Source organism: Bos mutus, chromosome 10 (assembly GCF_027580195.1).
Source record: "Bos mutus isolate GX-2022 chromosome 10, NWIPB_WYAK_1.1, whole genome shotgun sequence".
Lineage (NCBI taxonomy): Eukaryota > Metazoa > Chordata > Mammalia > Artiodactyla > Bovidae > Bos > Bos mutus.
The window spans coordinates 56,006,779-56,032,266 of record NC_091626.1 but is presented as its reverse complement, the minus strand read 5'-3'; the positions used below and the strand labels follow the sequence as shown (position 1 = coordinate 56,032,266).

The 25,488-nt window shown below is 43.3% G+C and overlaps 1 protein-coding gene across 3 annotated transcripts in view; it reads right to left on the bottom strand.

Annotated features, from left to right (window-relative positions):
* The window catches only part of MYZAP (myocardial zonula adherens protein), a 112,905-nt gene that overhangs the window by 54,043 nt on the left and 33,374 nt on the right, over positions 1-25,488 (bottom strand). For all 3 annotated transcript variants that reach the window (XM_070377981.1, XM_070377982.1, XM_005905616.3), the window contains exons 4-10: positions 25,018-25,110; positions 21,076-21,189; positions 17,173-17,325; positions 11,657-11,782; positions 10,365-10,493; positions 6,257-6,336; positions 4,736-4,841 (exon numbers count right to left, since the gene is read on the bottom strand). In XM_070377981.1, coding sequence (XP_070234082.1) covers positions 4,736-4,841; positions 6,257-6,336; positions 10,365-10,493; positions 11,657-11,782; positions 17,173-17,325; positions 21,076-21,189; positions 25,018-25,110 — 801 coding nt within the window. The remainder of the gene's footprint in view (positions 1-4,735; positions 4,842-6,256; positions 6,337-10,364; positions 10,494-11,656; positions 11,783-17,172; positions 17,326-21,075; positions 21,190-25,017; positions 25,111-25,488) is intronic.

Sequence of the window (25,488 nt, the reverse complement as noted above, 5' to 3'; positions counted from 1 at the left end):
CCCTGATCTCCTGTGTCCTTTAGCAGCAAGCTAAAGAACTCTACCTGATTTGAGACAAAAGACCCACACCCAAGACAGCTTGGCAACAGAAGACTGAAGCCCAAGAGCAAGGATGACTGGAACTCAGCTAACGCCAGATAGTAAGATCCATGAGGGCAGAGCCACTATCTGCCCTGCCCACCCCCAACTGGTGCCCGGCCCCAGCAAAGACAAAGTACAGGCAGGGATCTGGTAAATGGATGGATGAGTGAGTTTCTTCATGACTGTTATTTTTTTCAGTGCCTCTGTATTTTCTGGAAAACTCTTAAAAGTCTAAAAGGGGCATATTTGGGCGTGTGTGTGTGTGTGTGTGTGTATCTATTTGTCAGATCCAGAACTAGTCAGAAGAACTAGTGGTGGGAAGGAGATGACCAACCCCTGATAAACAGCACAAAAGGAGACTTAACTGAGTACAAAGATCTAGCTAAGTGGGGGTATCTGCTCTCACACTTCACAGAAGATACTCTGTATCTTTTCTCAATGAACTTGACCCGATAAGATATATATTAATCCTTCATTTCAAAAGGGTGACTGGAACTTTTACAGCACAGATCCCTGTGGAAGTGTACTGTCCCATACAATGAAAAATTATTATTGGGCTAAGGATGGCAATACCAAGATTGGTTAATTTTTATTTAGTATATTATTAAGAAATTACACTCCAGACACGACTGAGCGACTTCACTTTCACTTTTCACTTTCATGCATTGGAGAAGGAAATGGCAACCCACTCCAGCATTCTTGCCTGGAGAATCCCAGGGATGGGGGAGCCTGGTGGGCTGCCGTCTATGGGGTCGCACAGAGTCGGTCATGACTGAAGTGACTTAGCAGCAGCAGCAGTAGGAGTGGAAGTAAATATACTGCTTAACATGTCAGGATTCAAAGAAAAATTATTATTGGGCTAAGGATGGCAATACCAAGATTGGTTAATTTTTATTTAGTATATTATTAAGAAATTACGCTCCAGACATGACTGAGTGACTTCACTTTCACTTTTCACTTTTATGCACTGGAGAAGGAAATGGCAACCCACTCCAGCGTTCTTGCCTGGAGAATCCCAGGGATGGGGGAGCCTGGTGGGCTGCCGTCTATGGGGTCGCACAGAGTCGGTCATGACTGAAGTGACTTAGCAGCAGCAGCAGTAGGAGTGGAAGTAAATATACTGCTTAACATGTCAGGATTCAAAGAAAAATTATTATTGGGCTAAGGATGGCAATACCAAGATTGGTTAATTTTTATTTAGTATATTATTAAGAAATTACGCTCCAGACATGACTGAGTGACTTCACTTTCACTTTTCACTTTTATGCACTGGAGAAGGAAATGGCAACCCACTCCAGCGTTCTTGCCTGGAGAATCCCAGGGACGGGGGAGCCTGGTGGGCTGCCGTCTATGGGGTCGCACAGAGTCGGTCGTGACTGAAGTGACTTAGCAGCAGCAGCAGTAGGAGTGGAAGTAAATATACTGCTTAACATGTCAGGATTCAAAGAACCTCAGTAATAATACCTAAATGTTTTGAGAAGAAGGAAGCCTATCATTTTAATAAACTAAATTTCTTCACAGACATTATGACTCAGATGACAGCAATAATGGACAGGGACTGGATTCCTACCCCTGTTGAGTATGAACCCATCACAGGGACAGGCTTTCAGACTTTATGGAAGAGAGGGAAAACTGTCCCTAACACTGGTGACACATAAAGGTTGCCTCTATCTTCCAGTCAAATTTGCCTCCATGTCTGGGTGGCTGGAGTTCACAGACAGAAAGCACTTCTCTTCTCAAGCCAGAGTGAGGACACCACATGACTAATTCAGCCATCTAGATTTTTCAAAATTTGGTCCAAATGACTAATTCAGCCATCTAGATTTTTAAAAATTTGGTCCAAATTTAGTATATATTTGCTGATTTCATGCATTATGCAAAGCAGTGAAAAGGCTGAGATCCTACCAACAGCACAGCCTAGTAAACTATAGAGAATCCTTTATACAAAGAGCTTCAATCTCGTCTTCTCTCCTTATAAAGGCGTACCTGATTAAGGGCTAAATACCTTTCAGGGCAGCCAGTACTACAAATGTTTCCTTTATGTTGAAAGTTGAAATGTGCATCTTTTCAAGTGCCACCCAGTGGCTCCAATCTGGCTTTGCATTGCAATACAAAGGAAAATATATTACCTCTTCTCCATGACAGTTTTCCTAAGATGTGAACTCCCTTCTCACGTCTCCCCGTGGCCATCACCTGTCCAAGTCCTTCAACCATTCCCTGGATTACTAGAGTTCTAATACTTTCCAACCTCATCCTGGACTTCTCAGTGTGCTCACTTGTCCCTTTTCCATGTTTCTAACTTTTAAAAAAAGTTAGAATTGGCTACAGTGATTGAGATTTTAAACCATCCTCCTGTTGTATGAGTTAACACGGTGTACGGGACAAATACCTTAATTCTTATTACCTGATAGAAGTAATTTTTAGCTTAAATTTAGAATTAAAGCTCTCTTTCTCTTCCACCTAACTGAAACCCAGCTGGCCCCAGCTGGCCTCTGATGATGCCATCCTAAATTTCAGCCTGCGATTTCACTTCAATGGCTGGGTCTTTCAGACCACATCATCGGCACTTAGAACAGCTATGTTTGGGAGATATTACATTAGAGACACTAAAGCAAGATATGGACAGTGATCTTTAGATGCTTCCTCATTTGCATATATAAATACTCCCCCGTGCTGTGCTAAGTCATTTCAGTTGTGTCTCTTTGCAACCCTATGAACTGCACCCTGCTAGGCTCCTCTGTCCATGGGATTTTCCAGGCAAGAGTACTGGAGTGGGGTGCCATTGCCTTCTCCAGCACAACCTGGGAAGCCCTAATTATTCCCCTACTGCTTTCAAATCAGTATGTTTATTAGATTCCAGAAGTAACTTAGAATTCTAAACTTGAAAATGTCTTTTTAAAAAGACCAATCAGGGCTTCCAGCGGTCAGTGGTAAAGAATACACCTGCCAATGCAGAAGACACAGGTTCAATCCCTGGTTGGGGAAGATCTCAGGACAACTAAGTCTGTGTGCCACAACTATTGAGCCTGTGCTCGACAGCCCAGGAACCGCACTGCTAAGCCCTCATGCCACAATTACTGAAGCCCACACACCCCAGAACCCATGCTCCACAATAAGAGAAGCCACCACAATGAGGAGCCCACGCACTGCAACTAGAGGGTAGCCCTGCTCGCCGCAACTACAGAAGCCCCACAGAAGCCCAGAGCAACGAAGACCCAGCGCAGCCAAAAAATAAATAAATAAAATAATTTTTTTAAAAGACCAATCATTAAACCCTTATAGACAAAAACCGAATCAGAAGCCAATGCACGTGAGGTTTTGTTCACCATTCTCTAATGTTAGACAGGGAAACAACGCAGAGAGTACCCTGTGGTGAGGCGGGAGAAATGGAGTATACCACAGCCAAGGAGCCCCTTGGGGAAATGAGGGGAGCCGGCTGCAGACACCGTGAGTGTGAAGTCAGAGGCAGAAAAGCCACAGTTAAGACTGCCATAGTTCCTGAGATGCTAACTGTGACAAAGTGATGCTTTTCCTTCGGAAACACCCCTGACATCTACCCAGTGCCGATATGGGGCAAGATCTGCCCATCACTGCTGCTGGCAGTGCTCCTGCCCAGCCGGGCCAAGGGACCGTGAAACTGCATCAGGATCTCCTCATTTGAGCCCCTGCTCCCCCTTCTCCTATTCTACTCCACCCAGGCCAATCACACTGTATAAGTGGGTTTCTCATTTGGGTGAAGATTTTATCTAATGTGTGTTTATCCTACACACAATTTAAAAAGGTGTCCCTCCCCACCCTCACAATTTCCTGACTTTAGCCCCACTCGTAGCTCCAACATTTTAGAGATTAATTTAAAAAAAGATATATGTTTAACCTTCTACTTGTCTATCATATGTGTAAATTATTAGAAGTAGATACTTTTCATTTTAATAATCCATTAACAAATAACTTTTCAGAGCTGTGCTTAATATAAGCACATATAATGCTTTTTTCAGTTTTTCTGCTGCAGACCAAATGTTTAATTAAAACGAAACCTTTTCTTTGCAAGTTAGAGAATGAGTCCCTAGGGAATCCTTATAACCTTGTTAGTACTAATTGTTCTTGTTTCTGATTTTTTTAATTGAGTAAGAAAAAGATAATACGTTGTACACAACATGGATTTTCTCCTATGGAGAAAATACCATAAGAGACAGGTTACTATAACACAACTTAAAAGAAATATTTTTTTCCTCCTAGAGAATTATAAATGTTCAACTTACCTGTTTTTTCATTTAGAAAAACAGGATAGTAAACTATGTCCAACAATCAGTAAGTATGTACCTTGATTTCATACTATACAGTTAAAGAGAAAAAGGACCCTTTGGTCCCTGAGCTGAAGGCACCCACCTGCATAGGGGGGTGAATTTATGAAATGTGCCTCCCAGCTTTCTTAACTGTAACCTTTTGATCTGGAGAGAGCCCTCTTTTAGAGGGATCATCACTTGTCCAAAGGGGACAGATGAGGAGCTTCTCCTTTGGGCCAAGACAGCAGTGGCCTGAGCTAGTTAACTGCCAACCACAGAAGACGGAGCTGAGAGTCATATCTGGCTCTGGGGCTGCAGAGTCCCTACCACAGGAAGCAATCTCACGCCCATGACCCTTCACAGTGACTTACCTCCTCAACCATCTGCTTGACTTTCTTCTGCTGGCAATGCACCATGTCATCTAGGTGTCGGATCCGCTCCCGGAGGCTGGCTGACGCCTCCTCCAGCTGCTGATACCTAACACAGATAGAAGACAGAGCCAGTGAACCCCTGACCGACACAGCATCAGCACACGAAGTCACCGCTTGAGAGAAACACCGCCCAGAACAAGATGCACTCTTCCTACTTTGTATGTATCCTAGTTTATTAACCACCAACCAACCACCCCACTGGAGAAGGAACACAGGACCCTTTTTCAAGTCCCCACTTGCAGATTTCACCCTGTGTAAGGACAGTTACTTTACCTCCCAAGAGCTGAGAGAGAATTTTAACCACTTACAGATATGAGAGACTGTTTCTTTGGGGGTTAATACAACATTGGAACATCCAGTAATTGCCACAATTAGGAAAACAGAGAAGAGTCTAGCAACACAACAACATATCTGAAACCAAGTGGCAGAGTCCTGGGAAGGCAGGAATTACAGTTGTTCCACACATCATTTATTTTGAGAAAATGAGAAATATGCTGAAACACCCTTCCTCCATCAAAACAGAACAGACCACCTCAGAAAATATTTCATGTTTAAAAAAAAAAACCCAGCACAGATTATCCTCAGACTCTACTTGTTTCAAATAAACCCAAGGAACCAGCAGATGGACTCTTTCTTTGGGGCCACTAAACTAGAACACAGAAAAGGGTCTGGTGGTCTGCTTACCACTTCCCATCTCTGCTGGGTCCCTCCTCAGCACAACCTTAAAGACTAGGGAGGATTCCTAGAACTCTGCAAACTCTGATGTCATGTAAGAGGAAGGAGAACAGGTATTTTTCAGCATACATTGTGGCAGGCAGTACAGCCAACAGTTCTCTCACAATAATAACCCAATGAGATGGGCATTATTAGTATCACTTTAATTCCTCTCACTTTAAAAAAGAATTCTTATTTTACAGAGAAGCAAAGGATCTCAGGCAGATTAAGTAACTTGCTCAAATGCTCAGCGCATGCCAACCCCATTTCCCTTCACTAGAGGGCCACGTGTGGACTCTCTGCCTTCTGGTTTCCAGAATAGGCAGTTCATTGCTCCTGCATTTCCCATGCAGGGCTTTATACACTCACAGCCAAGGGACAAGGCAAGGTTTCACTGAAAAATGTTTGGAAACAAAGACATTGTAAAATTCGTTTCCAAGGCAATGGGATTAGTCACTGTTGAGTTTTCTCATCAACAAGGTGCATCCTGTGGAGCTCAAGGTTATGGGGAACATTTATAGACAGAACTTTGGCATTAGTGACAGGCACTGACGTGTTCCACTGTTCTAACAACCACCCCTTGGCTGCAATATGTGGCTGGAAGCTCCCAGTCCAGCGTTTTACATGTTATCAGTCTGCAATGAGTGATGACCAAATGAATGAAAATGCAAGCACCAAGTGAGCCCACACAAGCACAGCGTGTCCAGCACCTAAATCCATTATAAGACACGGGACAGTGTATCTTACCTTTCTTTGTTAGAATCGGTTATTTCCGCTGACATTTCTGTTTCATGCTCCAGGAGTTGAAGTTGAAGTTGATGGCGCTCCTAAAACAGACAGACATTAATATTTAACCATGGATCCCAAGTTGGCTAGAGAATGTACAGCAAGCAACTCCAATACTAGTCAGTTCAAATCTATATGACACCTATGGGCTTCGATACACTCACTCACCAGAGTCCAAACAAATCTCAAAATTTCAAATTTGCTAGTGTGCATTTATAGATGTATTTATGAGTTAGAGACAAATACCATGGGAAAGCCATGCAAGATTTATTTTTTAAAAACTATTTCATCAGCCCAAGCTCAGATGTCTTATGAAAGTATACAGTTCTAAATAATGATAATCAATACTCTAAATCAGTGGCCTGTGATACTACAAATTTCTTGATTATTTTCTGAATCCTCAGGAGGGTCTGGAATTCTGTAATATTCTATAAATTAACTGTGGTAGTGTTTACACAGCTGTGTTTACTTGTAAAAACATACCATGAAAATCAGAATAAATGTGCTGCAATGACATCCACATTCTAATCCCTGAAACTTGGGAACATGTTGCCTTATGTGGAAAAAGGAACTTAGCAGACATGATTAAGTTAATAATCTTGAAATGGGGAGATTATCCTGAATTATCTGGTTGGGCCCTTATAGGAAGAAGGGTTAGAGTCAAGAGATGGACACAGGCTGGGAGGTGCTATAATGCTGACTTAGCAGCTGGAGGATGGGGCCATGCGCCAAGGAATATAGTCAGTCTCTCGAAGGGAGCAAAGGCGAGGAAATGGATTCTCCTCTGGAGCTCCCAACAGCCTTGCCCACACCTTGATTTTAGGACTTCTGACCTCCTAAACTAAAGATGGTAACTCTATGATGTTTTAAAGCCACCAACTGTGGTAAATGATTACAGTATCAATAGGAAACCAATAAGCTGTGCACATAAGATTTGTACAGGGATTTCCCTGGTGGTCTGGTGTGGCTAACACTCTACACTCCCAATCCAGGGGCCCGGGTCTGATTCCTGGTCAGGGGACTACATCCCACGTGCCACAACTAAGAAGCAATGCAGTCAAATAAATTAATATTTTTTAAGAAGATATGCACACATTTTTATATAAATTTAGTCTACCTTAAAAAAGTAAAAAGAATCTGGACATTTATTTCTTTGAACAAAGTGAAAAATAATAAACGTATAGCACCCATTACCTCCAAAACTGCACCAGAAATAATTACAACTGTTAGTATGACAAATTTCCTTAAAATGAAATTTATCAAATCCTGCTCACTAATTGAAAGGAGACTCTTCTGCTTGAAGGCTTTCTCTAAGTATGGCTGTGACTGATCTTTACCCTCAGAAATTCTGCCCAACAAGCTTTGACTAGTTTTACAGATCCCAAACTTCTTTCCCACCAAATATTAAAAGCAAATCCTTGAAACTTGAACTCCCACAACTTCTGAAGCTGTCAGCAGTAAGCAGACAAGGGATAGTCAGACTGGGAAGCAGTACACTCTGGAAGGGAGGGTATGTTATCACCGACATATTCAGAATAAAGGGAGACCAACTTTTTCGTGGGGTTTCGTTACTTCTTTTAAATCTCTACAAGTGAATGTACAGACTAACTGTCCCCATGGTTTCTGCCACTGGCTGGAAGTTTCCATGAGCCCTGAAATAATAGTGATGAATTCTTAACAAGTGAGCCTTCCCTCCAACTCCCCAAAAAGCTGTCTTAAAGTAGGGCAAGGCCTAGCTTACGGTATGCTTTAAATTTTGATATTTTCCTAAGTTGAGGTACAACAAATCTTAAGTGGACACTGTACAATCCCTTGACATATCTGTATTCACATTACCTGGTGGAACCACCACCAAGATCAAGGCATAGGGTACTATCTATTGTGCAGAAAGGTCTCTGATAGAACACACTCCTTAAAATACTTTAACTGATGAAGGAAAAAAGAAAGCTGTTTTGGACACAATGTTCAGAAACAGTAAACTAAGGGGCACAGCAGAGAAGCCATTCAAAAGCACGTGGTTTGTCCTCGAGAAAAATCCAAAAATATGTGAGAACAGGATACAAACTCTGTAGGCATGCTGTTCACAGTGTGTGACAGAGGTTTGGCACAGTTCCTGCTCTCACAGATTTAGCTGTGAAGGGCGAAAACCAGTAAATGGGCATATCTAATCTTAGCTACCTAAGGCAAGCATTTTGCTAGCCTAAATGAGAAAAGTCACGAGAAAGGACAACAGATTCTCAATCACTAAAGAAAACGCCAAGAGGACATGGGGAACGTTTTATGCCACACAACTGCGGGGAGGGAGGGCCAGCCTTACTAGCGCCCTAGCCCCCCAGCCACACACCCCCATGCGGGCTCCACATGGACATCAGTGGGAAACTGTTGGGAACTTTCCAGAAGCCCAAGGAGACAAAGAAACTAAGCTATAGAACAGGTCCAGCTGAAACAAAAAAAAGATGACACCAGGGGCAGACATTTATGTGAGTCAAAACCTAAAAATCAGAGCCACACGTTTTTTGAGCCCCTCCTCTATATATGCCAGGCACTGCCCTTAACATTTGGCCTGGATTTTTCTTGTTGACTCCTCACAAAAGGCCTAAGAATAAGAATTACTATTATCAACATTTTACAGAAGAGGAAGCTAAATTTGGAAGAGTCAAGTAACTTCCTGCAACTAGAAAGAGAGCCAAGACTCAAACCCTAGGTTCGTGATTCTAAAACATGGATAGTCTCTCTGTGAGATGGTTTCTCTGCCCACACCCCTCCCCAGACCACCCGCTCACCTGGCTCCTGTTTGCTGCAGGACAGCCTGTCACTCGGGGGGAGTGTGCTTTAACCAGCACCTTCTGCTGTTGCAGGAGAGCGGCGATGTAGGGGAAAGCTTGCCTGCATTCTAGAAAATGCCTTCAGTGCCCAATCATTACAACCACCATCTACAACCAGTACCGACATCAGCCCTAACCATGCCACTGACCTTTTCTTCAAGACAAGATAGGATTCTGCTTTCCCAGAGGGTAGAGATGAAATTATAACTGACTCTTTATTTGTTCAAGTCCCTCCCCTCAAAAGATATTACTTAAAAGAAGAGCCCCCTGGCCAGCTGAGAAGCTCTGTTTAATGCTATTCCCACCTTATTGGTCAGAGGAGTGTAGAGGGGACCAGGCCACAGACATCACAGGTCAGCCCTCTTCTCGGAACCAGCCGGAAGCCCAGCTGTTGACCCTGCTTCCCAGTCATTCCCCTCCCTCCATCCTTGGCGTGGGGATTCTCAGTGTCCAGTGTGGGTCACAGGATGCTGAAGGGTGCTCTTGGCTGGTCCCCTCTCTTTTGTAAACTCACACAGCTAGAGAGCCACTTCCTAGAACCCACAGCTCTAGTCCTCAACCACCACTCTCCCTTGGAAGTCAGCTGTCACCTGGTAAAGGTCACCCTCCCTTCATCTTTCTTGCTTTTTCTCTTTCCTCTCTCCCACCTCTTCTCTTTTCTCCACTTCCCACTTCATTTCTTCCCTCTCTCTAGACTGGCTCATTATCCCAGCTGAGCTCCTGTCTTCTGCAGGCTCTCCCTGCTCCACCCCCACCCACGGAGAGCAATTTCCCCTACTCTGATGCATAAACAACCCTTCAGACCCCGGTCCCAGAAACAACTGGCTTGGGGTGTCAATGTAACATGGAAACAGGGCTTGACTACCTGCCAAGGAAACCAAGTTCATGCTGAGAGCCCCAGCAAAGCAGGGCTGCTAAAAGATTAATTTCTATAAATAATTTTGTATGTAATGATGTTAGAAGCATCAAAATTTTCAACATAGGAACACTTAGGACTTGGTGGAACTTCCATATACTTTACTTTTTGCTGTTTCTTTTTTTTAGATTTATTTTTAATTGGAGGATAATGGCTTTACATCCATATACTTTATTTTATAGTTCTGTCTTTGTTATTTCAAGTCACAAGTTGTAGGAATGAGAGGGATCTGTGGTGAGGGCTTCTCACACCTTTGGGCAGGCCTGAGGGGAGCTGTTACACTACAGGGAGGCTGGGTAAGGGGCCCGCGGGCTCCAAGCTGTGTTACCTTCTCCATGCGCTCAATCAGCCTGTCCAGCTCCCCGATCCTCTGGTCCTTCTCCTCTAGGCTGATCTCTGCCGCTTGCATCTTTTTATTGGCTTCTTCAATGGCTTTCAGAAAACTATTGGTTTCTTCCTGCAAAAGAAACACACTCTTCTCAGGAGAACACTCAGTCACTACCAATCAGGGTTCAAACAGCTCAGGCCTCACTAAATCATCTTGTCTCTTTAGAAGCATGACCCGGGAGCCTAGAAGAGTCTCAGAGAATCACGAACCCAAATTCCATGATTCTGGTTCTAACCAATGAATAAAAGACACACTGCAAGGGCCTAGTTATCTTTCTGCCTTTTTTCCCCCTCCTTGAGGAAAAAAAAAAGCCTACAAATGTTATTTATCCCCTGACAAGATGCTCAAAGTATCACTGTATTTGCCAACAACATAAAGGGAATTAGGGCTAGAAGTGGAATTGAATGCAGAGTGCCCAGATCTTTCTCCCAAACACCAGCTCAGTCAATTATTCAGCACATGTACTAAGCCTGTGAGGACACAAGATGAGGCAGATTGGAGTCCCTGATCTCAAGGAATTGATGCTCTGCTAGAGAAGCCAAGGTGGGAGATGCACAGACCAGCTCTAATAACAGGGACAAGAGAATTCCACAGCAGAGAACAGAGAACGGGCTTCCCCAGGACCGGGGACACTTGCAGCTGTGTGAGGAGGAAAGACTTCATTCGTGGAGATGCTGGCATCTTCAAGACTCTCAGGAAGCATAAGCAGGATGGGGATAGGGAAGGAGGAGAAGACGCGGTGAGGAAATGCACAGCTTCAGGTAAGCCAGGGTCAACCTGGATGTGGCAAATGGTCAGACTGGCTGGAGAAAGGGGTGTACTGAGAGACAGAGATTGAGGGCTCTTTTAAGCAGGGAGGAAGGTGAGTAAAGGAAGGGAGGGAGAAGGGAGAGGAGTGAGTGGGCACATACTAAACCCATGTTAGAGTCCACTAACTCACCTCCAAGTACACACCTTCCCATTTAAAGCTCACCCCTGGTGGCTCAGAAGGTAAAGCGTCTGTCTACAATGCAGGAGACCCGGGTTCGAGCCCTGGGTTGGGAAGATCCCCTGGAGAAGGAAATGGCAATCCACTCCAGTACTATTGCCTAGAAGATCCCATGGACAGAGGAACCTGGTAGGCTACAGTCTATGAGGTCGCAAAGAGTCGGACACGACTGAGCGACTTCATTTTCAACAATAATGCACCCAACACTCCCCGGTTGTTCCGTCAGCAGGTGGGACATACACACCAGGAGAGCCTCCTTCTCCGCATTGTGCCGCTGCTGCTCCTCCTGCAGCTTCTCTTCGTACTGGCTGTACAGCTTCCGGGTCATCTCTCTCATCACCTCCGCGTTGGCTTGTTGGGAGCATTCCACCTGCACAGAGACTCACTTCAGAGCTACAGCTTCAGCAGGTTCTGGCGAATCTGCACCTTACACTCTGTATGGGTCAAGCATGAACTCACAGAGGAGTAGGCCCAGGGGCCAGGGCTCTGCAGGGGACAGAGGCAGCAGGAACTGATGGGGAGAGATAGAAGGAAGAAGGAAAAGGGACGAGCAGGTGCATGGAACATTAAAAGTAGCCCTGTAAACTTATCTACTTGATACTAATATTATCAGGAAAAGGTGTCCCACGAGCGACTTTTTCACAAGGTAGAAACATACTTCTCTATCAACACTGCACTTCAAATCTAACTGTTTTAAAATTGAATTCTCTCTAAAATGTGCTCCACTGTCTTATTTTTTTCTTTATGTTTATTTGGCTGCATTGGGTCTTGGGCACACAGGATCTTTGTTGCTTCGTGTGGGATCTTTTACTATGGCACACAGACTCTAGTTGTGGCACACAGGCTCAGTAATTGTGGCGGTCAGGCTTAGTTGCCACACAGCACGTGAGATCTTAGTTCCCCGACCAGGGATCAAACCCATGTCCCCTACATTGCAAGGTGGATTCTTAACCACCAGGGAAGTCCCTGCACTGTCTTATTAACCCCTTTCTTCAGTGCCTTTTCCTGTGTAATGTTATTTTCCTCCTGAAATTTTATCATATTTTATTCTATCAGTTTTAACAACCCTTTCCCTCTAGGTAATATTGTTTTTCAGTCGCTAAGTTGTGTCTGACTCTTGCAACCCATGGACTGAAGCACGCCAGGCTTCCCTGTCCTTCACTATACTAGGTAATATATCCACATTCTAACTGGCCTCAGAAAGACATGCTTTTTGAAAGTCTTGAGTACTCAAGAATCTAAGCAATTTGAGCAATAAATCATGAGGATATTCTCCCCACAAGGCATTCTCCTCTAGAACAGCCAAAAGGCTGTGCTGAACACAATCTGAAAAGCATAGATGCAAATGAAAACAAATTCACTCTGTTGTGGGATGAAAATAAGACCACTACATTATCAGAATTGGGTCAGAGCATGCATTGGAGAAGGAAATGGCAACCCACTCCAGTGTTCTTGCTTGGACAATCCCAGGGACGGGGGAGCCTGGTGGGCTGCTGTCTATGGGGTCACACAGAGTCGGACACGACTGAAGTGACTTAGCAGCAGCAGCAGCAGGATAAACTATAAAATTTAAAAATAAAAAGGTTTGCTATATGAAGAAAGAGGGAATAAGAGAGGAAAGGGCAGATACAGATGTGCTGTTTCTTATACTTGTTTCATAGAGCTGACTTTGAAACCAATAATTTACCTGATATAAAAATTAATTTTTAAACAATTATCTTGTTTAATTGTTTAAACAATTAAATCATTAAACAATTAACAATTTTAAACAATTACCAAGATCTTTCACTGTGAAAAGTAGAGTCTTTTCAACAAATAGTGCTGGGACAGTCGGATTTGTCACATACAAAGGAATGAGGTTGGGTCCCTAAAACACCATATATAAAAATGAACTCAAAATGGATGAAAAACTTAAAATGTTAAAGCCAAAACTATGAAACTCTTAGAAAGAAAATTTGTGACCTTTGATTAAGCAATGGCTTCTCAGATATGACTCCAAAAGCACAATTGACAAAAAAAGAGATACATAAATTTGACTTCATCGATATTCAATATTAAAAACTGCTGTGCTTCAAAGGATAGCATCAAGAAATTGAAAAGACAACACAGAGAGTGGGGGGAAATTCTTTCAAATTATACATCTAATAATTTGTATCCAGAATATATAAAGAATTTTTACAACTCAACAATAAAATATCAATAACCTAATTTTTAAATGGGTAAAGGATCTGACAGACACTCCAGAAAAAATATACAAATGACCAACAAATGCATGAAACAACGCTCAACATCACTGGTTATCAAGGATGCAATTAACTACCACTTCACACCCACAAGGATGGCTATAATCAGTAAGAGAGTAACCAGTATTGGCAACGATGGGGAGAAACTAGAATTCTCCTACATGGTGGTAGGAATGTAAAATGGTGTATGCCTACCTCCACGTTACCTTTCATATTTGTTTGACATTTTCCCCCCACATGCATACACTAAAAAATAAGTCAGAAGAACAGGAAAGCCTTTGAAGAGAAGGTGCCACATGGAATTGAAACCATCTTATCAGCTTTCAGTCCCTAGAGAAGACTTCAGCTCATGTAAGAAATTTGGACTCATCCTTTCCATACTTTTGTGCTTTCCCAACTGGTGCAGTTGGAAATGTTCCCATGTGGTTTGCAGAACCCAATCTGGGGGCTCCTGGGGGCTTGCACAGACCCAGCCTAGCAGATGAGAAAAAGTAAAGTGGGCAGGCAGGCATATGTTGGGGGTGGCTGCTGCTTCCTTTCTGCCTAGGCCCTGCCCTTGCCTGTAAAGCTCAGGCCATTAATTTTATGCCTCTGAAAGTGTGTTGGTGTCTCTTCCCTCCAGCTGATTGCTAATTCAAGAGAGCTGAGTTAGCTGGGTAGATAATCTCTATATAAGCAGAGTATACTACAACCTTAAGAGGTTACATGATGTTTATTCCAAAGACTGGACCAAAGTCTCCTCTGATGTCCTCTACATCTCCTTTCTCATCACTAGGCAAGTTTTGCTACCAAGAAGCCACAACATGGGAAATTCTGAATGGAGATTATCACGAACTGAGAGAGACCCAGTGTGTCCTGTGCTTCATCTCCAATTTGAAAACAAGCTCTGTCCCTCATGTCCTGCTGACACTGCATCCAGGTTACGTGAAATACTGTCACTTCTTAAATTGTTATTTTGGGGTAAAGCATTAGCCTCCAAAACACAATTGCAGGCTGGGTTAGAGGCTTGGTCTCCCTGACACCACAGCACTGGAACAGACGGCTGCGGAGCATGGATGTAGAGAGCAGACACTCAATACATATTTGTGGGATGAATGACCGCATAAAGATCCTGCCCTGAGGGAGAAACTCCTAACAGTCACTTCAGAATGTTTCAGCAACAAACCCCTTTCTTTCGAAGTAACTCTTGTGCAGAAATATAATACATGAAAGCAGAAATAGAAGAACAGCCCTGTTTGAAAGGAAAGCAGGGAGGAGCTGACTGACTATGTAGTTCCCTGGCTCCTTCCCCTCCCCCAGGTGGCTGTGTTTGGCCAAGTGGGTGGTGATGGCAGGGCCCACGGGCAGTCATCATGGAGACCACGCAGTGTGGGATAGCAGCCTGTCCTCCCCATCAGCTGCCCTGTGGGTAGACCTTATGGAGAGGACCATGTAGCTCAGGCTATTCCCCTAATTCTTAACAGCACTTCCTTTCATTCCCAAACATACTCTGATTCATGCAATAAATCATGTGGGTATATAACCTGTACATTGTTGTGTACTGTATACTGTGTGGTATACTGTATACTGTATACATACTGTATATCAAGGCTGTATATTGTCACCCTGCTTATTTAACTTATATGCAGAGTACATCATGAGAAACCCTGGGCTGGATGAAGCACAAGCTGGAATCAAGATTCCCGGGAGAAATATCAATAACCTCAGATATGCAGATGACACTACCCTTATGGCAGAAAGTGAAGAAGAACTAAAGAGCCTCTTGATGGAAGTGAAAGAGGAGAGTGAAAAAGTTGGCTTAAAGCTCAACATTCAGAAAACGAAGATCATGGCATCCGGTCACATCACTTCATGGCAAATAGATGGGGAAACAGTGGCTGACTTTATTCTGGGGGGCTCCAAAATCACTGCAAATGGTGACTGCAGCCATGAAATTAAAAGATGCTTACTCCTTGGAAGGAAAGTTATGACCAACCTAGACAGCATATTAAAAAGCAGAGACATTACTTTGTCAACAAAGGTCCGTCTAGTCAAGGCTATGGTTTTTCCAGTAGTCATGTATGGATGTGAGAGTTCGACTGTGAAGAGGGCTGAGCGCTGAAGAACTGATGCTTTTGAACTGTGGTGTTGGAGAGGACTCTTGAGAGTCCCTTGGACTGCAAGGAGATCCAACCAGTCCATTCTAAAGGAAATCAGTCCTGGGTATTCATTAGAAGGACTGATGTTGAAGCTGAAACTCCAATATTTTGGCCACCTGATGCGAAGAGCTGACTCATGTGAAAAGACTCTGATGCTGGGAAAGACTGAGGGCAGGAGAAGGGGACGACAGAGGATGAGATGGTTAGATGGCATCACCAACTCAATGGACATGAGTTTGGGTAAACTCTGGGATTTGGTGATGGACAGGGAGGCCTGACATGCTGCAGTTCATGGGGTTGCAAAGAGTCAGACACAACTGAGCGACTGAACTGAACTGAATGCAACCCACAAGGCACTCTCCTCTAGAACAGGCTAGGCTGTGTTGAACACAATCTGAGAAGCACAGGTTCAAATGAAAACAAATTCATTCAGGAAATAATTTGTTGAGTGACTTCTGGGAGCTGTTTGTGGCTCTGCTCCTGGCACTGGGTAGGAACTCTTTCCAGAGCCAGGAGCAGACCCATGGACGAGCGAGGGCTCCACGCCTCACATATGGAAGGAGCACTGAGACCTCCAGGGCCTTAGAGGTTGAGCTGCAGAATAAGCCAGGCCTGGGGTCAGGAGGGACACTGCCTAGAGTCCTTGGTCACCCATTCATTTTCTTCCAGGGGGCCCCTCAGCTCTTCATTTTCAAACCAGACAAAAAGACCTTGGGATCTAAAAGAGAAGCTAAACAGTGAATCTTCTTTTTAAATAATTTTGGGATTGTGCCAGGTCTTCATTGCTGCATGCGGGTTGTCTCTAATTACAGTGAGCGGGAGCTGCTCTTTGTTTTGGCGCTCAGGCTTCTCACTGCAGTGGATTCTCTTGCTGTGGAGCACGGGCTCTAGAGCGAGGACTCAGTAGTTGCGGTGCACAGGCTTAGTTGCCTCGTGGCATGTGGGATCTTTCCAGACCAGGGATCAAACCTGTGTCCCATGCATTTGGCAGGCAGATTTTTAACCACTGGACCACTGGGGAAGTCCCCAACACTGAAGCTTCTCAAGCCCCAAACCTGCAGGCATCCCAAGGGCCCTCTCAGTACATAAGGGCAGTGCCATGATGAGGTCTTGGCAGCTGAGGCCACTGGGATCGAGGCAGGAGAGCCCAATGGGGTGTGTATGGGGGTGCCCCCAATCTGCACTGACAGCTCTGAACACAGAAACCCTCTCAGTGCCATCAGGTCAGATCCTGCGTGGTTGGCCACAGAAGGGCACCAAAACCCAACAGAGAAGAGAATGGAGAAATCGGAATGGGAGAGCTGATGATGGAAGGAGAGAGAGGAGGAGGAGGCAAGAGGAGGAAACGGTGAGCAGGAGATCCATGCTCCTGTACTTACCTTCATTTTCAGCAGCTTGTTTTCAACCTGCGCTGCATCTAACTGCCTCTGCTTCTCCCGCAGCTTGTCCATGGAGGCTGTGTATGTCTGCTGCAGATTTCTGATCTGATCCTTGATGTTGCTGTTCTCCAAAGTAACATCCACAAGGGTTTTCTGATGGGATGAAAATAAAAACCAGATCTAGCGGTGTGAGAAAACGGGCCAGACCACACCGGGACATCCCTTTGTCATTAACTGTTGAGACATCAGCAACAGGAGCTACAAGCCTGGGCCCCTGGTATTAGAGCGCCTGAGGGCCCCCTGGTGGTCAGGAGGTCTGCTGCCCTGTACTGAAGCCAGCCAGCTTCCCCATAATTCCCCATCACTGCTGCCAACACCACGCACCACTGCCTAGGATGGATGGAAATGGATCAAACCCTTTTCCAAGGAAAAATGTTAATGACACATAATTTCACATGTAAAGAAATTGGGTTTGAAAACAATAAGTACAGAAGAACCCCACTTTGAAAAAAAAGCATAAGCATCTGTTCAAAGGCCCAGCAAAAAAAAAAAAAAAACTAGGAGGTTGTAGTTCTTGCTGTTGTTTAGTCACTAAATTGTGTCCAACTCTTGGAACCCCATGGACTGCAGCCCACCAGGCTCCTCTGTCCATAGGATTCTTCAGGAAAGAATACTGGAGTGGACGGCCATTTCCTTCTCCAGGGGATCTTCTTAAACCAGGGATCGAACCCATGTCTCCTGCATTGGCAAGCAGATTCTCTACTGCTGAGCCACCGGGGAGAGAGGGGAAGACTAGGAGAGTTACCAAATTCAAATAACCACCTTCACTAGGGACAGGAGTATGGATGGTATTACCTTTCTTCTCTGTTAAAATCTTCTACATTTTCCAAATTCCTAAGTCAGAAAACCAAATAGGTATTTTATAAAAAGGAGGTATTCCCCCTTTTTTCTTGAACAGGCTGTTTACTTCAGCACCTGTAGACGAGCTGCCAGAATAGCAACAACATGGCTGAGGCTACTATGATGCTGCATGCACTTCCCTCAGGCACAGAAGGGTAGTGATGAAGGGAGGACTGGTGAACAGAGTCTGCAACAAGTGCCTGACAAGTGTCAGACGCCTGATGCTCATTAATCCAGACCGCCACTGAAGCAGGAATGCTTAAATTAATACTGTTGCTATTTCACGCTTAACTCTCATTACAGAGGAATGGCTTCCACAACCCCAGAATTCCTAGCACTAGACACAAGGCAACTTCTACCCCCTCCTACCGCCTCCTGCAGTTACCTACAACTCATATAGAAGAGCTGGAAATTCTTCTAATATAAGATGCTGGCTACCTTCCTACCACCTGTGTCCTCTTTGTAGCTGGCCAGTCTCTGAAGCTCCTCCACTTCTGAGCCTCCACCTTGGATAATAAGCCTCATTCCTAAACCTATTCAAGTCAGTAAAAAAGGATTTTTAATGGTGGTATATAGGTATGAAAGAAAATACAGAAGCCATTTGGAGGCTGGAATCACAGAACATTGGAGACGCAAGGAGCTTGAAAAACCACCTGGCCAAGCATCCTCTCTCCAAGTCCCACTGGCTTTACAGAGACCAGTCCTGTGCTCAGAACCTGTATCAGATGCCAAGAGACCAGGACTGGAGCTACACACATTGTTCAAGTCATTTCTGTTGGTCTCAGTTTGTTTATCCATCAAACAAGGGGGTTGGAGATCATCTCAATCGTTCTTTCCAGCTTTGACATTCTATAAAGTCGAACTGAAGACCTGGTCTTATTGTCATTAATAATGAAAATGGGGTAGACTAGACAATGGAAGAAATTAGAAGCTAATATCTTCAGACGCATCTGAGTTTCCTGGCCATGAGACAGTATCTTTCTTTCCTCCACTCCTCCCCTTTCCCTGCCTCCACCCACTTCTTCTTATTTTTCTCAAACAACAATTTTTAATCTTTTCATTATAAGGCTCTTCTGACTGCCCTGGAATAAGAGACTAGACCATGATGAGGAATCAGTGAGGGTCCCTGGGTAAGGGTGGACCCTGTTCTAACAGCTGACCTTGGAAGTGAATGCCTGGAGTGTCAGTGATGGGGACAAAAATGCTGCCTGCCTGCCTGCCATTCCAGTAAACAATGAATGCTGCTGGCCATCAAGCCATCAGCCAGGGCAGCCCACCTGAAAGTGTGCCCTGAGGGGAATTCAGGATGGGAAAAAGCAGGATACCAGGCCTAGAGAGTTAAGATGCATACCAAAGAAATAATGTCCATGAGCCCAGACTCTTATATCTTATCATACATACAAAAGCATTAAAAACATTAACTTAAGATGTCTCTCTTTTGTGATTAACAGAAATCTTCTGATGTTTGACTACATTTTTTTTTTTTTTCAGCCAAAACTCCTGTATATCCTGGTCCTCCCTTACTTCTTTGGAACAGTTTCTCAGAACTCTCTGAGAGACTGAATCCTGGGCTATAGTCCTCAGGGAGGTCTCCGAATAAAACAGAACTCTCAACTTTTAGGTTGTATGTTGTTGTTGTTGTTGTTTTTACAGTCAACAGGGGGTGGCAAATCAGAAGTATGATGAGGAAGAAAAAAAACACAGATACCAACCAGATGTGAAGTCAGGTAAGATACAGCCTTTCCTGGTTGGCCAGGGTGAGAACATGTCCAGGAGAGAAGGAAAGGGAGCCTGGACAAACCCCCTTGATGGCAGGAGGAAGAGAAAACAAAGGCTACTGAATAAACCAGACCCAAAGCAGGGCCTGGCGTGAGGCCAGGGGAAAGCTGGCATGCTCTAAGGGGAGCCAGGAAAAGGGTGGGACTCAGAGCCCCACCAGAAATGGGCTTCCAAACAAATCCAAACACAAGGTCTGCCCCACTGTGGGACTATCCTAGCTTCGACGCTGGCACTACCGCCCAGTCAGCTGTCAGCAAAAAGTACTGGATCCTAGGGGAAGTGGATCATCCCAACATAAAATTTGTTTGCTTATCTAGTAAATTATTTATAGAGAACCAGAAAGGATATGAAATAGCTTGTGTGAACTTTGAAGAGGAAGGTAAAGAGATAAGAGCCAAATAAAATTGGAAGGGGACAGAATCTATTATTTGCATGTTTGGAAATTAAAGCCCGAGGAGGCTGTTGAATATAATGTTGAATCTAATGTTTGGCTCTGAACATTTTCAAATTAATTTGCATATTACATGGGGGGCTCGGTTGAAAGAGTAACAATAGGCAGCATGTGAGGGATTAACTCCCAACAAATCATAGTAATAACGAGAAGAATCCCCTTGATGCGGGTTGACCACACACACCTGCACACGTGCAGGACCCTGACTCTTTCTGGCATCCCTGTCTGGCACTCCTAGGTGTTCTCTGGAAGGCACACGATTTTTTCTTTTAATGCAAAAATAATTTCTACATTAGGAAAACATGCCTAATAGCCTTTGGGAGTTACTCGTCATGAATAAATGAGGATTGCCTTGGGTTAAGGCCATCTTTCCTGTGACTGGTGAGACTTCTCCTAACACTGCAGCATGAGGGAGATATGGGTGATATGTTGGGTGATACGCTGTTTCAGGCCCTGATGCTCAGGACCACTCAGGTGTCTAGCGGGACAAGTGATATCACTAGCGCTGAACTCAGGATCTAAACCCCCATGTTAATAAGGACAAAACCAACTGCAGCTGCAAGGTTGGGAGTCTCAGCTTGGAAGCATTTCCATCAGCTTCCTTCCTTAACCGTCTCCTTGGCTCAGCCTTTACTGTGGCCGAGTGTATTCTGAATAATGAGCCGAGAACATTCTGTGACTTACTCTAATACAAAGACACAGGGCCCACCCTTGGCTAAGCTCATGTGCGCTGGAACAGAGGACAACCCGGCCAACGGGGAGCAGGTGAGTACCTGCAAGCTGATGGAGTCTGATGCCAGCGCCGCGTTCATGGCATTAAAACTGTCCAGGGCTGACGACTGGGTTTGGATGTGATTCTCCAGATAGTCCTGCTTTGCCTGTGAAACCTGGACAGATTGAAGAGACAGTTACACACAACCAAACCATACATGCTCACAAAAATCTTCAGCTAGGTCACAACTTTCTCCTGAGGGCAGACACATCAGGGTCAATGATACTTCAAGTACAGCTTGACATTAAAAAGTCAACATCTGCATGACCTAGAGAGCAGAAAGGCAAGACAACTTTTCCCCTGGATGATTCACTCCTTCCCCATCAGGGCCTCACTTACTTCTCACAACACTATGCAGCCCCCAGAACATGCCTTTTTATAGGGAGGAAAGGGAAGGAGAGAAGTTAAGGGATTTGAATGCAAATGTATAGCTACCTTTACAACTAGAATCTAGTTGGATATGACTTTGTACAGTCTTGCTTTTGCCTACTCACCATAGAAGGAATATGCTTTGGACTCACCCAGTTCCCAGGAGTTGTTTTGTGGCTGCTGCTGTTGTTGTGTTGTCTTTGTTGGATGTATATTTAATGTGTTTCAGAGTTTCATCAGAGCCCAGTCTTAAGCTAGACGTTAAAGAAGGACTGGGTATATAGAAAGGCCAGGAGGCAATAGAACCAGAGGTAAGGTTCTGGGAGGCTCAAAGGTTGATCCTGTGAGGCCTGTGGGAGCCACCGGAAGCAGTGTACCCTTGGGAGAGGGAAGAAATAGCAGGCCAGGGACAGGAGGTATGTTCCTGCTCAGGGCACATTCATACAGCCAATAAGTTAGCATCTTTTTTTTTTTAAGATTATTTTTGATGTGGATCATTTTTAAGTCTTTATTGAATTTGTTACAATATTGCTTTGTTTTATGTTTTGACCTTTGGCCTATGAGGCATGTGGGATCTTAGCTCCCCAACCAGGTATCGAACCCACATCACCTGCATTGGAAGGTGAAGTCTTAACTACTGGACCACCAGGAAAGTCCATGTTAGCATCTTAACCTGGCTACAGTCTGTGGTGTGACCCAGAGGACGAGGAGACTGCGGGTAGAGATGAAGCTCCTGTGACAGTCTAGATGAGAAAACGAGGGTGTGCAGGAGGTGCCAATGGAAAGCAAGGGGCAGAGACCTGCTTATGCATGCAAATCCAGTCCTCTGGCTTTAATTACAGTCAGCGTCAGTGGATGGCAGAGTGAATTTCCACTGGCAGGTGACAATTTCACAAATCTCTTCCTACATGTCAATAAGAATGACAAGCTGGATATGCCAGTATACTCCCAGCCCATGTAATCAAGGCAGTAGGTCTTACTTAAGCAGATAATTTCACAGCCCAGACATAAACTAGACTCTAATACATGACTGTTGCAACTGTGCTCCTTTACTGCAGATGTTAACTTTTATGGGAAGTATGTCATACAGAATAGACTTTTCCTTCAAGGTTATTAACCACAAATATTCTTTTAAATGTTTTCCCCATAAAACATTAGCTAGGTTAAACCAGAGGAAGCTTATTTTTTCTCTAATTTTGAGTAGGCAATATATTCCTAGAGTTCAAACATTTTAAAAGTAGAAAAGGCACTAAATATTTCTAAATATTAGATACTAAACAAAATATTTTTTCACTCCTGTCCCATCTGCTCAGTTACCACCATGCCCACGCTGCACCTCAAGTAGGAACCACTGCTAATTACTTTCTTGATGATCCTCCCAGTAATTTTTTGTACACACACAAAACAATCTAGATATATTTATTTTCTTCTCTTAGTTTACATAAATGGTAGTATACTACACATGACATTTTCCTGTGTCTTGCTTTTTTACCACTTACTCTGTATCTTTGAAATTTTTCTGTATCTTTTTGAAGAACTTATTCATTTTTATTTTTTTACAACTCTGTGATTGTAGAGATATAATATATTCTTAAAATTTTCTCTTTCTTAATGGACTTGTAAGGTTTCCAATCTTTTTACTATTATAAACAATGTTTAACAACTGAGTTTATACATACATCATTTCACATATGTGAGAGTTTTTCTATAGAATAAATTCTTAGGAAGAGAAGTGCTATCAAAGGATATAGGCATTTGTAATTTGGGTAGATATTCCAAACTGCTTTTGCTAAAAGTAATGCAAACTACATTCCAAGCAGCAATCTGCCTGTTCCTCTATAGCACAGCTAATACAGCATCTTGTTCCACTTTTGCAGTTTTGCCAGTCTGCTAGATAAAAATGACATCACAGGACCATTTTAATCTGAGTTTCTCTTATTGAGAATGAGGAATTTAAGATCTCTTCATCTGCCCTTTACTATAAATTATCTGTCACAAATATTTTGCCTATTTTTATGAGGTGGGGCATTTTTCTTTTTGATTCATGGGCACTTTTTAAGTATCCAGGATATTTGCCTACTAGTCGCTCAGTCGTGTCTGACTCCTTGCGACCCCATGGACTGCAGCTTGCAAGGCTCCTCAGTCCATGAGATTCCTCAGGCAAGAACACTGGAGTGGGCTGCCATTTCATTCTCCATGCCTACTACCTATAGTACGAAGGCAAATAATTTTTCCCAGGTTGTCATTTGACTTTGGTATTTTTGCCAGCGCTAGTCTTCATTTTAATGTAGTAAAAATTATCAGTGTCATTAACTCTTCCTTTAGAGATTTTGGAATTGCATCTCTTCATAAAACAATACCTTCCCCTCTCCAAGACTGTAAAACAATTCATATATATTTTCTTCTGGCACTAAGTTTAACAAAATCTACCCAGAATTTGTCCAGATATAAGTATGTCCCAACAGCATATATTGACTGGTCTATTTTCCTCCCTTCATTTCACATGCCGCATTTATCATAGATTGGGTTACATTTCTGGGCTCTTTTTCATTAATGTCTATTTATTTATGTGCCAATACTATACTGTTTTCATCTCTGAGGCTTTCTCAATTTCTTGTAATAATAAGAGGGCTAGTCTCCTTCATTGCCTTTTTCTCCCCCTAGAATTTTAACTCTTCATATTTATTTTCTGTACACCATGGAACCACCTAGTTCAGTTGTAAAAGAACAACATAAAATAAAAATCCTTTAATACTTTTACTGGGTAATATTAAACTTACATATCAACACGAATGGTATTAATGTCTTATGATGTTGAATCTTCCTTTCCAAGTACCTGATATATATGTCTTTCTACTTATTAAAATTTATTTCCAGATATCTGGCAGTATTTTGTTGCTTTTATTTCCTCTAACTGGTTTTTTGCATATTGCAATCTATTTGTCTATGTCCATTAATATTTTACCCTGCTACTTTACAGAATTCTTCTGTTTACAGCAGTTTTTTCATTGGTTCGCTTGAGTTTTCTGGGTATGTAGTCATACGATTTGTAAACTGTGATAGTTTTTCATCTACCTATCCAGTTTTTATACCTCTAAATCTACTTCTCTTGCTAAATTCCATGGCTAGTCTCTCCAGTACAATGTCATTTAATAATAATAGAGCTGCCTTCCTCGTCTTGTTCTTGACTTTGGAGGGAATGCTTTGAAAGTGAAAATTATTCTTGCCACAAAAATTTTCCTTCAAATAATAAACTTCATTCTATGATAATATTCCCTCAATTCATGTAAAATATGATTCCAGGGACTTCCCCGGTTGTCCAGGGATTAGGAATCTGCCTTCCAGTGCAGGGGAGGTGGGTTCAATCCCTGGTCAGGAAACTAAGATTCCACGTGTTATGGAGAGACTAAGCACGCGCCACAGCTGGAGAGCCCACGAGCTGCACCACAGACCCAGTGCAATCACGTTCCTATGATTCCACTCACAAGGAACACGATACACTCAAGTATCTTCAGGCACTAGCAACTGAGAGGGAGTTCTAAGCCCTAGCATCCCTTCACATGATGCTACTTACTGACAGTTCCTGGGTGAGCTGTCGAATCTTCTGTCTCATTTCATCATAGTCTCCATACATTCTCTTTCTTACTTTTTCCAAAGTGGCTCTCACCTGCAGCCCACAAAAATGCTGGTTAGAGATCAAGCTACAATATTTTCATGTGAGATTTCCAAAACATTTAAGAAACCCTAATGAGAGAAAGGCCTCACAAAAAAATATTCTTAGGAACAGGACAATTTGGGATATTAAGAAAGAGTATCACAAGGGAATTATCCAAATAATAGTGATAATAATAAATACATATTGTGGATTATATATAATTATTAATAAATATTAATTATCAAATAACATGCTCTAAAGAAAAAATGGTTTACTGAAATTTACCTACCACCCTAAAAATCATATTCAGGCGGGATTTTCCCCTTTTCCTATCACATACTTTTATAAGTAGGAACTGTTTAACTGGTCAACTTCGTAAATACATGATTA